The sequence below is a fragment of the Anthonomus grandis genome, chromosome 12, assembly GCF_022605725.1.
Source record: "Anthonomus grandis grandis chromosome 12, icAntGran1.3, whole genome shotgun sequence".
NCBI lineage: Eukaryota > Metazoa > Arthropoda > Insecta > Coleoptera > Curculionidae > Anthonomus > Anthonomus grandis.
The window spans coordinates 9,671,093-9,686,688 of NC_065557.1; the positions used below are offsets into that span (position 1 = coordinate 9,671,093).

At 30.5% G+C, this 15,596-nt stretch overlaps 2 protein-coding genes across 2 annotated transcripts; both read right to left on the reverse strand.

Moving 5' to 3' along the window:
- Positions 1–1,559: 1,559 nt before the first annotated feature.
- Positions 1,560–4,080, reverse strand: LOC126742926 (myrosinase 1-like). The gene is made up of 12 exons (XM_050449802.1): positions 3,929–4,080; positions 3,559–3,692; positions 3,398–3,488; positions 3,245–3,335; positions 3,024–3,187; positions 2,803–2,975; positions 2,654–2,748; positions 2,366–2,535; positions 2,170–2,313; positions 2,027–2,117; positions 1,873–1,976; positions 1,560–1,818 (listed from the first exon to the last, which is right to left on the reverse strand). Exons 1-12 carry the CDS (start codon positions 3,970–3,972, stop codon positions 1,692–1,694), a joined length of 1,428 nt encoding a protein of 475 aa, XP_050305759.1. The 5' UTR covers positions 3,973–4,080; the 3' UTR covers positions 1,560–1,691.
- An 8,145-nt stretch (positions 4,081–12,225) lies between these two features.
- On the reverse strand, positions 12,226–15,265 carry LOC126742899 (myrosinase 1-like). The gene is made up of 12 exons (XM_050449756.1): positions 15,139–15,265; positions 14,957–15,087; positions 14,809–14,902; positions 14,659–14,749; positions 13,574–13,737; positions 13,349–13,521; positions 13,189–13,283; positions 12,968–13,137; positions 12,764–12,910; positions 12,626–12,713; positions 12,472–12,575; positions 12,226–12,417 (listed from the first exon to the last, which is right to left on the reverse strand). The coding sequence occupies exons 1-12, from the start codon at positions 15,186–15,188 to the stop codon at positions 12,303–12,305; spliced, it is 1,422 nt and encodes a 473-aa protein (XP_050305713.1). The 5' UTR covers positions 15,189–15,265; the 3' UTR covers positions 12,226–12,302.
- Positions 15,266–15,596: the final 331 nt, after the last annotated feature.

The window sequence follows — 15,596 nt, forward strand, 5'->3', positions numbered from 1 at the left end:
TTGTATATTTACTTGGCCACTTTTTATAATTTTCGATATATCCTTTAAAAGTGGAGTTTTTCCAAAATTTGCCAACGAATCTTAAAATCTATTTTATCAAGCAACAGTTTAGATTCCTTTCGCAATATTCAACTAGATAAAACTTACTTTTACTAATTTTCTGCTGAAATCATTGCTAGAAGGTACACGCTCTTTACTTGGTTTTCTTTATAATATTTGATAAAGTTGTGCATCCTTTTAAGCTAGTTGCAGGCTATTGGTATATATGGTAAGCTCTTTATATGGTTGCCTGCCTGGTAGAACACAGATGATGAACTTAAAAATGTTCATTCGGTGTTCACCAGGTTCTCATCTTGGTCTCTCATTACTCTTTAACAGTTAAGTTAACCATATCTCATCATGTTTTCTGCATACAAATTTACTTATGTTTGTAGATGATCTGAAGTTATATATGAGGGTGCACAGAATGGATGATTACTTTAGTTACAGTCGAGTTTGGATGGCTTGGTTTAATGATATGATCAAAATGTAACGAAGGTGATCGGCAAAAAATGTCATTTGATGATTTTTACTCGTTGTAGAAATCTTATTAAACATGTTTACGACTTAAATGAATGTCCTTTAGGTAGTCTATCTCAAATTAGAGACATTATTATTCTTCTCTTTTATGCACTTGAAGCTTGATTATTATTTTACGCTTCAATTTTATACAGGGTGATCCTTAAAGACGTGCTAATATTTAAGGGGGTGATTCCTGGATCTATTTTTAAAAAAAAGTTCTTATGAACATATCTCCTAAACGTCTTAACTTTTGAGATACAGAATGAAGTATTCAAAAAAAATCAGTTTTTCAATAATAACTTAAACAATATTATAGACATTTTTATAAAATTTAGTACATGTATTTTATGCATCAAGATGCATTTTTTGATGCGCAACAAAACACTTTTTTTGCCAGTGGCGTCCCTACAGGTTTTCTATTGAATATTTTTAGTAAAAAAAATTACGCCATTGTTTTTTTCTTAAAACAAAAATTCTAGTTAAAATCGTTAATTACTTTTTAGCAAATTTGATTTTTTGTTTTTTTTTTTGTCCGACGCATGGTTTTCGCTTAAGAAAATAAAAACAATTTTACTTCCCCAAAAATCTGATGCGGTGTGAAAATGTTTGTTCCTCGATTGCAAGCAAACTAAGGGATCAGATTTATTACAAGAAGTATAAAAAGTTTTTATTTGAAGAAAAAGCAGTGGCGTAGTATTTTTTTCACTAACAATGTTCAATAGAAGACCTATAAATAGGGGCGCCACTGGCAGTGAAAATATTTTTTTGCACATCAAAAAATGCATCTTGATGCATGAAATACATGTACTAAATTTCATATAAATGTATATAATATTGTTTAATTTAAGACTTTTAAGACATATATTCATAGGAACTTTTTTTCTTAAAATGGGTCCAGGAACACCCCCTTAAATATTAGCACGTCTTTAAGGAACACCCTGTATATAAAGGTTAAGGCTGTCTGATATAAATTTTAATGTTCTTTGAAGAGAATCACATTTTTATTAAAAAATATATATATTTATAAACATTGCAATAGAAATAGGAGTTATATATATAGAGAGAGATAGAGTTATATATCCCTATATTTATAAAATGTATATTAAAATATGTTATATTTAATGTAAAGCCTAAAAACTTTTAATAGGATCCAGAGTTTTAGTAGTGGCAAGATTTTGGTACCAACTGGCCGATTTCTTCCATGTTCTTGTTCTGTTCGGAGAAGAAAAATCCACTTGAATTATTCCCATATTAGAACTAAAAAAAAGAAATTATTATATAACAATCTAGAAGTAAGTATATAATACATACTCATAGTTTCCCCACTCATAATTGTCCATTAGAGACCACACATTGTAACTAATAACATTGACGTTATCCAACAAAATAGCATCCAAGATGTTATTTAGAAAACTCTAAAAAAATATTGAGAAAAATTACAAATAAAATGCCCTATAGGACTTACGTTTAGAAAATCTATTCTTTCAGTATCTTCTAGGCTCTGATCATCCTGTGAAACTCCATTTTCTGTTATTAATATGGCCTTTGGCTTGTACCTGAGAACCAACTTTATTAAACCACAAATTAAAAAAAAATAGAAAACTGCACCTGTCATTAATAAAGTTAATTTCTCTTCTGATTCCTAAAGCGTAATGGAGAATATCATCGGACGTATTAACACCACGATCAAAAATGTAGCTAGGATAACTTATAGGATCCTCTTCTTGATAGGACACAATTTGGGTTCCATATCTGTTTAATCGAAAATTGCTTAGAATTTTACAAAAAAAAATAATTAACTTACGTATTAAAAGCAAAGAAGTCATGAGTTCCGTTAATATAATTAATTTCTTCTTCAGTGAATTCTGGTAATCTGGATCTAGTAAAACCTTCTAATTTGCTTCTGTTGGCAATTCTATCAATCATTATTTGAGGCCAGTTACCAAGAAATATCGGATTTGCCCACCAACCAATCTAGATATTCAGAATAATTGTCAATATTAATATATATAATATATTTTTTTAGATAAATAATTAAATTAATATAAAAAGAATAATTATATAAATTATTTCCTTTTAAAACTTGGCTTACACTAAATTGTAAAGCTTGCTCCTGAGCTTCCAGATCCTCAGTACTATCACTAGCTGGCTCTCTCCATTCGGAATTAATTACAATTCCCACTTGTCCTAAAAACTCGATTTGTTATAAAATTTTTCAATTTAGCCAAAAACCACTTTTACCGTTATACTTATTTCTAAATTCTTCATCATATACTCTATAAGCTCTTGCATGCATAAGAAGAAGAACATAAGAACACTGATAAACCCCATCACCTTCCAAGTATAGTCCAGGGGCTGAACTTCCAGCCGCATATCCCACATAACAAACTTGGAATAGTTCGTTTATAGTCAACCTAGAAACAATATATCAATTTTTTTTCATTATGGGACTCCCTACTTACCAATATTGAACATATTGGCCAAATTGCTGATAACAAAGCCTGGCAAAATCTTCAAAATAATCAACCAGTTGTGGGTTTAAAAACCCTCCTTGTAAATGAAGGTATTGTGGTAAGTCCCAATGGTATAGAGTTATAATGGGTTCAATTCCAGCTACTTTTAGAGCCTTAAAGTATAAAATTTTAATAATTAGTTTGAGGACTTTCTTAAATGTATTTCTTACCTTAATAAGGTTTAGGTAATAGTCAATACCTTTTTGGTTGATTATATTTAGGGTGCCATTTGGGAGGATTCTGGACCATGAAATTGAAAACCTATAAATTAAAAAAATATTTCTTTTAACTTAAATAATAGGGTTTGTTAAATTTTTAATAACCTGTATGTATCTAGGCCTAAATTCTTGGCATTTTCAACATCTTCCTGCCACTTGTGGTAAGAGTCGCATGCTACTTTTGCGTCACTTAAGTCTGAAAATATGGATATTTTAAACTTAATAAATACATTTTAAAGGCAGTTCAACTAAAAGTGGTTTATTACTTCTTTGTTCTACAAAAATATCCCATATGCAAGGTCCTCTACCATCCTCGTTCCATCCTCCTTCAATTTGGTAAGCAGCGGTTCCGGCACCGAACATAAAATCATTTGGGAATTGTCTGGCATTGGTAAGATAACTTTAAATAAAAACAAGATTTGTAAAAAACATAATTGAAGAACTAAGAGGAAAATTGAAAAAAAAGCAACGGATTAACGGTCATTTATATAGAACTATTTTTTTTTTTTAATTTTTAAGGCAACATTTATAGTTATAATAATTAGGATTATTAGAGATGCCAGCACTATAAAATATTTAATAATTTTTACTAGGATACTAGAAATAAAATTATGAATGAAATAAATGTTTACTTACCTTGCCAAACAAACAACAAAAACACAACTTATCCTTATCAACATTTTGAGAAAATAAAAAGTATAAATGAAATAAAAATTGACTATCGAATATAAATTTATACTTGGGATCCTTATCGATAAACTTAAATATTCCTCGAGTATTGGTAAATATAAAAAAATAAAATACGCATTTGTTCTATGAGATATCCAGTTTTTCATATGCGAATCTATACAGGGTGTCAACCTGAAAGCTTTTGATGCGAATGTCTCTAAAACCAAAAAACTGAGTTGTGTAGTATATTTTTTTGGGTACTAATAATTTGGGCAATTATTGGTTCTAAGTCTTTTTTTAATAAATACGCTATATTAAATAAAGGACACATTTTTAATACTAAATGTTCCTATATTTAATAATAAGCTGTTCTCCATCATTCTGGAATGACACAACTGCGCACACCGTACGACATCTGTGGAGACGTAAAGAAGGTCAGCGAATCTTCCGGAACCATGGTCAGTCGAGTATACAAGGAGCCGCCTCACCGCTGACAGTTCAGTTCAGAATATTGGCGCGATATTTAAGTATGATAATATTATTAGAACAAAGAAATGTCATATGTTTTAAAGAGTTTCAAAGTATCTGGATAACTTTATTTTCAATCAAGGGCTTGCGGCTGACAAGGTAAAGGTCCAGACTATCAAAAAATTATTTGCCAACGTTGCAAAACCATTGACTAGGTTAACAGAAGCTGTTAACAGAAGCTGAACAAAAATTCCAATGGTCCCATGATTATCAGGAAGCTTTAGATTACCCAAAAGAGGCGCTGACAAGCGCACCTATCCTGAGCTATCATCTACCTATCAAAAAGTATTGGATACCCATGTGAGCATATGATCCGTACTGTCCCAAATCCAGGATGGTAGAGAAGGAAAAGCTATGGCTATTTTAGTAAGACGATGCCCAAGCCAAAGCGTATCTATTGCGTCACTCGCCAAGAGCTGCTAGCTGTTGTAAAAGCGATGAAGCACTTCTACAACTACACTACCGCTTAAAAGTATTTGCCCACATATGACTGTTTTAAAGTTATAAATAAAAATAATAAACCCATTAGTTATTTTTATGAAACGGTTTATTTATAACAAATGAATATAAACAATACATTTTTCAATTAATTAAATTTAAGAAACTCAAATTTTGGATTCATCTACATGTCCGCTTCGATATTTAATAACAGCTTCACAGAGTTTCGGTAGTCTTCTAATTAATTTATTCAAGGTTTCCTGAGGTATCTTGTGCCACTCTTCTTGGATGATCCTCCACAAGTCTTCTTTTGACGTGGGGCATGATTTTCGTACTTGTCTATCCAGTTCATCCCACGGTAATTCGGATATAAATATAGGATTGAAATCCGGTGATTGTGAGGGCCATACCATAACTTTCAGAAGATGTTGCCTTTGTAATTGACCTAAATATTACTTACACAATTTCGACGTGTGCTTGGGGTCATTGTCATGTTGAAAGATGAAGTTTTACCCAATTATTCGAGAACCAGAAGGAAGTAAATTGTCACTTAAAATTGTTTTGTAACCCTATTTTCAAAGAATTCCCTCTATTCTAATTAGATCGCCCACTGCAGATCCTCCGAAACAACCCCATACCATCACCGAACCACCATCGTGTTTAACTGAGGCCACCGTACAGTTCTCAGCGACCATTTCATTGGCATAACGGTGAACAAAAACTCGCCTCTTCGTTCCAAAAACCTCGAATTTCGACTCGTCACTCCAGAGAACTTTCTTCTAGTCATCAATGGTCCATTCTTTGTGTGATTGGGCCCACTTAAGTCTTTTCTTCGTATTAACATCCTTCAGTAGCGGTTTTGATACAGCTAAACGTCCTTTAAGACCAGCATTATAAATTCGCCGTTTTTACGCTCCTTGTTTATTTTTGCTATGATTTCAGGGGCGGTAAGGTGTCTATTGCGTTTGCTTGTAATTATAATATTTAAATCCTCCTTTGAACTTGTTGCCTTTGTTTTTCCCGATCGAGGTTTGTTGCTAATAGTCCCTTCTCTGGTGAATTTCCAAACATTATAATCGACAGTCCGCCTTGGAATTCCCAAATGCGTCAAAATTTGATGTCTTTCCAGCCTTATAAACTCCAATGATAATACCTTTTGTTTCTTCCGATAACTCTTTTGTTTTAGCCATTTTAAAGAATGTTGAAAAACCAGTAAAGAAACGATGACAATCGTCAATAAGCAAGCGAAATTATTTACCAATGTTACACAAAATCAATTCTTGAAGACTAAACACCTTTAAATGTTTCAAATTTCATCGGAAACGAGCTGTAAACAGATTAGTTTTTTAGAAGAAGTGCATATTTTTATTACATTGTTTGTTATTTGCAGGACTATTTTTAAATACTCAGTGTTTTTCAACGAACCATAGTTGATAGGTATGCTATTAAGCATATATGGAATTTACAAAAGAGATACAATCTAAATATAGGTGGCCAAATACTTTTGAGCGGTAGTGTACATCTATCGGAGAAAGTTTTTGCTGCAAACTAATCATGCAGCTTTAAAATGGTTCCTTCAGTTTAAAAATTCTGAGGGCAAGTGACAAGATGGATAGAGAGTATGGGTATCTGATTTGACGTTTGCTTTGGGTGTGGAAGGGGAATCTGTCACTTTTATTTTTATTTTCGAACTTATTACGCACTCTATTCCCGTGTAATTTCCGTAAGGTACTGGTGCAGCTTTGATGCATCAGTACAACGTAGAGAATCCCTTTAAAAAGAATGCTCTTGACCTTGCTACTCTGTTACCCGAATAAGAAGCAAAGAATAACTACATCATGGTCGTGACGAACTACTTTAGGAAATAGGTTGAGGCATACCCTCTATCAGGTAAAGGAAACCAGAAAGTTTTTACAATCGCCTAATCCCTTTAAAGCGAATAAGTCTTTCGCAGTTTAATTAAGATGTTAGCTTCACATCATCTTCTGCCATGCGGGGGAGCCGTGATTTTAGGCTAGTGAAACATAGGGAAACTTAAGGAAGTTTAATGTTTTATTTTTTTTTATATTTATCCAATATCATATAATGGTGTCGAGTTTAGCTGAAAGAATTGATCTAAAAAATTAACTAAGATCGTTGAGTCTAGCATTACGCTACTGTATTTAATAAAAGATCTCCTAAAAAAAAATTAAGGTTTTACTTTCATGAGGCAACTGATTTTAAAATTTGAAGAAACAGGATTAATGGCAAACAAATAAAAGGGTTGATACAGTTGATAGAAGAGTTCGTAAAGTAATAATTTCTCACGAATCTATTCGTAAGATACTTAAGTTATATCATTTTGATCTATACAAAATGGAAATACTCAGGAAATTGTGTGAAGACCTCTCGGACTGAAGAATTAAATTTTGCGAGGAAATTTGATTCACAATATTTTGTTTTAAAAACGATTTTTTTTTTAATGGGTGTATTAATATACATAATAGCATGATAAACATGTATAATAACCTTAATGACGAAATATACTTGGAAATATTCTACACCTATTTTTTTTTAAATCACCAAGAACAGTAACTTAAAATGTAAGAAATTAAATAAATTTCAAAATAGATTGTATTTTTATTTAGCACAAAATTAATTTGGAGCCACTTATTTATTAAAATAGCATTTTATATAAACTAAATTTATTTTTCTTAAATTTTATTTTTTTAATTCTATATTAAATTTTAAATAAAATTGTACAGAAAAAACTATGACTTAAAAAAACCTTTAATTTGACATATCAGACATCGGCTAGGAGCATTTGTGATTTAAGGATCGGGGAGCATAAAGCCTTGGAGGTTGTTTAACTTGGTCTTTCTTCACTTTTTTAATTTGACAGATATTTACATTGGAAATTTTTACATTGACACCCTGTTTATTATCGAGTTCAAAAAATTACTCATTTTGCCTATTAAATGGGTTTAAACTAAAAGTTTTGACTTACTTAATTAAATTATGAAACGTAATAAGACATCTATAAAATATCGTAATAATTGATAATTTGTAAAAAGTTAAAGGCTTTTATATATTACATTCCACTAGTATCTCGAGTATTTAAAGACCCGGAAGAGATTTTTGAACGTTATAATATATTTGTATTTTTATTGTCTATTTTTTATATTTGGGTTTTATTACGTCATTTAAATTAAATCGTTACAGAATAAAATATAAGCTTTTATTTTTTTCCAATACATTAATCATAGCTTAATATAAAATTATATTACTAAGTAATTAGAGGTTCTACTAAAGAACTATCTTATAAATCTCTAAAGAACTAATTTTTGTAAATTATGTAAGTCATGTAGACAATTATACCTCCTTATATATATTATTTTGATTATGAACATGCTCACTATTTTAACATTATATTTCATGCTTCATCTGCAATTTTAGTCTACAAATTTACTTGTAAATTAAGCTTATCTTCGTTTTCACTTTAAATGTACTGTATAGTTGTCTGTCATATATTTTTCTCAACGTTATTAGCGTTTACGAAACATAACTTTAGGTAATAAAAAACATAACTGGAGCAGTCGTGGTAGGATCAGAGCAGTCTTCAGTTGAGATTTGTACATCATTATATTATATTAACTTAAACGTTAGTTTTAGGTTATTGATTTTAACAATTTATATTATTTAATTATTAACATTTTTTAAAATCTGCTATGGAGCGAATGAAACGTAGTTAAATCAATGACTACCACACGATGAGATTCTGTAAATCACACACTTCTAAAAATATTTAAAGAAACAGATATTCACTTTCAAGGATTTTATTTCTGTAGCAGATTTTCACTTTAAGTATAGTAGTAGCTAAGCTGAATATAGTAGTACTTAAGTTTGTAGTAGTTTAATAAAAATACCATTCAAGTGCGATATAATTTTATTAGAATCACAATATCAAAAGCCTCAGATGTAACGTTTAATTACATAAAAGTATAGCTGCCCAAAAAAATAATCCAACCAGATTAAATTGACTTCAATCACATCTGATCATTAGCAAACGAATCAAATATCCTGAAAATCCTTCAAAAGAAAGAAGAAAGAATTTAATTTGCCTTTGGTAAAACCATTGGAACAATATTAATAATATGCAGTATATTCTATGCTATCTACCAGCTTAATAAAAAGTAGAGACTAAAAAACTATTAAAGAAGAATTAGAACTTCAATGTAAAGGAGGAAAAGAAGAAAATGGAAGAAAAATGCTACCTCTGGTACCTTGAAAAGCAATCGACTGTTGTGCAATCGCTGTTGCTTTCGACTTAACCCTTAACTACTTACGCACTTTTTTTTCACGCTACTACTCGCACGGTGTACTTTGTACACCATTGCATTTTATGGTATAAATTTGTTTTATTTTATTTACTCTATGAATTATAAATATACGTGTAATAGATAATTGCCTAATTTAACTGCATATTTTTTGCAAAAAATCAATGATTATGAACAGAAATAATATTACACAAAAAGTAAATTCAAAAAATATATTCTAACAACACGAACACAAAAAGTTATCTATTCATTGCCAGATCCGCCTTCGTTACATTTATGGCATGTAATTACGTTATCACTCTGTTCTTTACACATTAATTGATGACAAGTATTGCATGTAATTGTAGTAACTCTATTCTTTTTTCTGTCACAGATAAAGCATCTTCCTCTGATTTTTCTGGGTGGCTCTTCCTCTGCCTCATTTACTTGAGCCTTGATTATAATCCAATATAATTTCAGGATTGTTGGTATATGGGTCACTGGAAGAGTCGTCGTGCCTAGTAGAAATCAAAACAACGCATTTAGTTATTTTTTTGGACACTTGAAACTATGGTTACATCCTTTTGAAATCCGAAAATGGATGACCAATCTATTTTTATTAAGCAAAAACTCTATTGGCAGCTACCGTTTATTTTTTTTTAGAGTCCCGATAAATGTCATTTTATCTTGTAACAGCTCCAGTGCCAAAGGGTAACTTGAATACCAATTGCCGCAAGTTAAATTCCGGTTACTTTCTTTCTGTTCTTCCAACAATCGGTAAATTATGGCAGTTGACGAGTTTAATTGATTGTATTGACCGTCTGGTTATTTTCCACAGTAGAGCTCTAAATTACTGACAGAAAATGTTTTAGCATCACAAAGCACAAACACCTTCAACCAGACAATGCTGCACCTCCCTCTAAATGTAATCAACATTTCATCTATGGTCATAAATTCACCAAGAGAGTAGTTTTTTCCCGAATTATAAACAAATGTGTCCAAAATAAATTGCACCGGGGTCAGCTTATCGGTTTTTTTTCTTTCGTTCCTTGTTCCTTTGTCATCAAATCTAATATTTGCAAGCAAAAAAAGAAATCTTTGATAATTCATGCAAGCTCGAATTATTTCGAGCTTGCATGAATTATAAAATTGTTGTGATTTTGCTTCTTACATCCAGATAAAAACAATAACCCGATAAAAGCAAGCATTTCCGTTTTTGTAACGTCCTTTGCGTCTCTTTCTCGATTAAAATTTGCCCGAACTCTTGAAATTTCCAAATTAGTATACTGAATGATATGTTCAATCATTTCATCATCAACAATTTTTGAGAAAGCACTCATCTCATCAGTTATGTCACGGGCGCATTGCTTTGGCCCTGGTAGTATTTTTATTATATTTTTGCTTTTGGGTTTAGTAGATTTACACGTAGGGTCACTTTTATACCAAATAGTTGTTTTATCCTTGCCAACATACTGACCTTCTCTATTAAAACTAACACAGAGAGAGGAACATCTTCGGAGCCTGAACTTTGATCATCTTCTACTTCATCTTGTTCTTCTTGCTCGGTTATTTCTTGTTCGGAGTTTGAATTGTGTTTATCTTCCTCTATATCTTCATTTTCATCAGATATGTCACCTTCCCCGCCAATTTCTTCTTCGGAATCCGGATCACATATAACCTGGGCCACAGCTTCCGGTTTATTTTGGGTTAAGCTTTTCGGATTTTTTACCTTTATTCGATGCCTGAAAATAAAAAATATATAAATTAAATATACAAACGTGTATAGGTACCTTTGTGGCACGAACAGAGGTAATCTTGTACTCCCACTTAGATTTTTACTTTCAAACTACATACCTATCTTTCAGCTTATTTAAATTTTTATTTAACCACACTCAAAACAAATCCATTACTAATAATATTTACATATGCACACACTTCAAAATAAACGATTTTTTGTTGAAAAACTAAAAAATATATTATTTTAATGTACTTAGGTACATAATTACTCGCGTTGGTGTATTCTGTACACCACAACAAACTTCTCGGGATTTTCGACCTTCTACTTAGGCGATCAAAACCGTATTGGCACTGCATTTGGAAGACACATCAAGCGAAGTATAGCTAGCTCGGTGACGCCGAAAAAGTGATCGTATGGAATCGGCAGCGGTTGGCGCCAATTTGGTGTATTTTTTACAGCAGTGCGAGCAGTTAAAGGTTAAACGGAAAAAGTTAGTTGTACAATTATGTCATCCTATTTATATTATTTTGTTTATGCATATGCTTACTATTGTATAGATTTATTTGCAATTTTAATTTAAGTTAATCTTCGTTTTCGATTTAAGTACATAGTCTATCGCTGTCTGTTAAATATACATTTTTCACAGCTTAGTTAGCATGGCAAGAAAATATATTTTTTATATGTTTATTAGGAATAGGAGATTAGATACATTGATAGGAAAAAAACAAAAAAAAGGTATTTTCATGTATAAATTTTAATAGATATCATATTCATCCTAATGGAGTTTGGAGTAAAAAACAGAACACATGTAAAGGCACAATAAAAGTACAAGTTAATTTTAAATAAATATTGATTATTATTTATTACAATGAGCTACAAGTACCAACCTCTTAGGTAGATTAGATCTTTGCAAAAAAAAAAAACAAAAAAAAACAATATTCAAAGATTAGTGAACTTCGAAATTATCTAAATATTATAATGGTGACATTTTTTGGAGTGCATTTATGTACTTGAACCGATCATGCACTTAGTATTATTTTTAAGTAAATCTGAATATTTCTTAAAATATTCCTTTAATATTACAGGATGATGATACAACTAAGTTCACCATTTTTCTCAAGTTTCATGATATACGATTTTAATTTTATGGAAAATTTTTTCTTTCAATTGTCCACTCACAGTTTTCGTTCACCAATTTATCAAGTAACCTAATATCAACAACAATAAAATGCTCATTTCAGGATTATTTTATAGAAAAAGAAATATTTAAAAAATAATATTTAAAAGTTTTCCTTATTACTTATTATTCCTAAAATATTAAAACATTTAAACATACGAATATTTAAACATCCAAAACTCGATTTGTGGTAAGATTTTTAAACCAATGTGCGGAATCTTTCCAAGTTCTTGTCCTATCGGGGCTATCAAAATCTACCCTTATTATACCATATTTGTCCCTAAAATTATTACTTTTCAATAACTGCACATTTTTTTATAAAACCCAATCTTACTTATAGCTTCCCCATTCAAAATTATCCATAAGGGACCATACAGAATATCCCAATATGTTGATCCCATCTTCTGTCTTAGCATCTATTATTTGACTCAAATAATCCTAAAAATTATATCATGCGTAATACAAATTATTCTTAGGCAAGCCATTACCCTTATAAGACTAATTCTTTCAGTATCTTGTAGCTTGTCTGTGGTTCTTTTTCCATTTTCTGTTATTAAAATACCTTTTGGATTGTACCTAGGAATAAAATATTTAAAAAAAAAACAACCAGAAAAAACATATCTTACTTAGTCCAAATGTAGTTCATAAGCATCCTAATGCCTTCCGGGTGATAAAAATTATCATCTAATACACTCGTGACGCTTTGATCTGCCAAATAAGAAGGCGTTCCTATGTCAGGTTCGTCCAAAAAGCGAACTTGCCCAACATTATATCTAATAAAAAACAATAATATGCACCAGAAATTTTATAATATAATAATAATTCCTTACGTATTTAAAGCAAAGAAATCATAAGTGCCCTTAATATAATCAATTTCTTGCTGTGAAAACTCTGGCAATCTGGACCTTGCCAAACCTTCCAATTTGCTTCTGTTGGCGATTCGCTCGATCATTATTTGAGGCCAGTTGCCTATAAAAACTGGATTTGCCCACCAACCAAGCTAAAATAAAAATATATGAATCACTCCATTTAACCAAAGAGTAATATTTACCTGGAATTCAAGATACCTCTGTTGAGCTTCTATGTCAAAAGTGCTATTGGTATATGGTTCTACCCAGTCAAAGCTGAAGACCAAACCTACTTGCCCTAGAAAGATAAAAAAGGATAAAAGGATATTTCTTCCGTATATAGTTCTCTTTTAATAGTAATACCTTGGTATTTAGCTCTAAACTCTTCATCATACACCCTATAAGCCTTGGCATGAGCTTTCAAAAGAACATATCCACACTGGTAGATTCCATCTCCAATAAGAGTCAATCCGGGTGCCATAATTCCATATCCATATCCATATGTACATATTAGTGTTGGTTCATTTATAGTGAACCTTCAATCCGTTTGTGCTATTAATATAATTTTTAAGAATACGTAATACCTACCAATATTTTACATAAGGAGCAAATAGCTTATACATCAGTCTGGCATAATCTTCAAAATAATCAACAAATTGCGGATTAAGGAAACCACCGAGTTGATGGATGTGTTCTGGCATGTCCCAGTGGTATAATGTGACCATTGGTTCAATGTTTGCTTCTTTGAGGGCCTAAATGAGTTACAGTTTTTACGAGTGTATTAAGTAAACAGTTAGTAAGGGTTTCGTTTGGTATTACGATTTCAAAGACACATGCAAAATTTTAATTTTACGTCTTAATTCTATTAAAAAAAATATTAAATAATACAGCAATTAGAACACTAATTATTAAAGAAAAAGATTGATAAAAGAGAGAAGAAGAATGAGTAAAAAAGACTAAAGGAAATGGAAGAAAGCTAGAAAACGCTTGACTACTCTGAGAACACTAGAAATGCAAATATAAGAAAAATAAAAAAAATTATCTTTAAGTTCAAAAAATAAAAACAAAATTACAGAAGTAGCAATAAAACTAATAAGAATTATATAAAAAAGTTATTATGAGAGGTGAAAGATAACAATAAAATTTTCATAGCACATAATATGTCAAAATGCAATTAACGAGAATTTCACCAGTTTATTGCTTTTTAGAAAAACAGCAAAGAAAAATTTTAAAAGAGGAGAGCAATGATCGGAAGAGAAACAAAAAGATAATTGAATAAAAATTTCATGAAAAACAAGCAAAGACTAAGAGGGAAATAAATAACATGTATTATAAAAGTGGTTATTAAATATTTTATACTTAAATGTACAGTATAGTAAATATTATGGTAAGAAGGCGAAACATGTGATGAGACCAAATTGGACGAGAATAATATAACTGATAAGCAAGAAGATCAAAATTCTCGAAAAAAAAATAAAGTAAGGGAGTATAGCAAAATATATAAAAACTTACCAACAAAACAGAGAAAGATATTGAAATAAAAAGTAAACGAATAGAAAAGTAATAATTAGAAGTAAGCGCTATCAAACAAGGTAGTTTAAAGAGAAGAGATAAAAACTATTAAACTTGCTTACTAAACAAATTTTCTTATCCAATTGAATAATTTTATTTACCTTAAAAATATTCATATAATAGTCAATTCCCTTTTGGTTAATCGAGCTTAGAGTTCCATTAGGTAAAATCCTTGGCCAAGAAATGGAAATTCTAAAAATAAAACCAATAAAGCAATAAAATAAACAAATTTTTAAAAAATCGAACTATACCTATAAAAGTCGAGCCCCAAAGCTTTGACGTTTTCAATGTCTTCTTTCCATTTATGGTAAGAATCACAAGCTACGTCACCATTTTTTGTGCTATCTAAAGGCATTTTAAACTTATTTAATATCTTAAATTTACAATTTTTCTACTTACTTCGGCTATGCATAAACCAATCCCACATACTCTCTCCTTTTCCATCTTCATTCCAAGCTCCTTCAATTTGATAAGAAGCTGTAGCGGACCCCAATAAGAAATTTTCTGGGATTTTTTTGTCACCCAAGGAACTTCAAGTAAATTTTATAAAGTTTTAAAATTTAATTAAAAATTATTTTTACCTTTTCGCTAAAAGCAAAATGAGAAGCTGAAAGTATTGCAGTAAATACATTATTTTATTTAAGACTGACTTAGAGTAAATTATAGTATTTCGCTTTTATATAGATACTTAATAACCTTATCATAAATGGATATTAAATAATTCAGGTTGTTTTAAAGCAGAGATGTAGTATCATAATATTTTGATTTAATTTATAAGTTTCCACTAAAAATCCATTCAATTTTAGTTCGTACAAAAATATGCAAAATTTATATATAAATAACTCTTATTATCACAGTAGATCTATTAAAAATAAATTATATATTGAATTTAAAATATTACAATTTAGTTCAAGCCCGATCCTGTTTATCTATAGTGCAACGATTGTAAGATTTATTAGAAAAATGCATCATAACCAAATTTGGTTCTTTAAGGTTTTCTATAAATCACAAGTTCTTCGTGTTGGAATTTTCACTTGTG

What these genes read in the sequence shown, in the direction of transcription:
- LOC126742899 (XM_050449756.1), bottom strand. Translation starts at nt 15,188, where the DNA reads ATGTATTTACTGCAATACTTTCAGCTTCTCATTTTGCTTTTAGCGAAA. An exon ending in TTGGTTTATGCATAGCCGAA is followed by an intron (nt 14,903 to 14,956) that starts GTAAGTAGAAAA and finishes AAATGCCTTTAG; the next exon opens with ATAGCACAAAAAATGGTGAC. An exon ending in TTTGAATGGGGAAGCTATAA is followed by an intron (nt 12,418 to 12,471) that starts GTAAGATTGGGT and finishes TAATAATTTTAG; the next exon opens with GGACAAATATGGTATAATAA.
- LOC126742926 (XM_050449802.1), bottom strand. Translation starts at nt 3,972, where the DNA reads ATGTTGATAAGGATAAGTTGTGTTTTTGTTGTTTGTTTGGCAAG. An exon ending in TTTGTTGTTTGTTTGGCAAG is followed by an intron (nt 3,693 to 3,928) that starts GTAAGTAAACAT and finishes TTTTATTTAAAG; the next exon opens with TTATCTTACCAATGCCAGAC. An exon ending in TTAGGCCTAGATACATACAG is followed by an intron (nt 3,336 to 3,397) that starts GTTATTAAAAAT and finishes TTTAATTTATAG; the next exon opens with GTTTTCAATTTCATGGTCCA.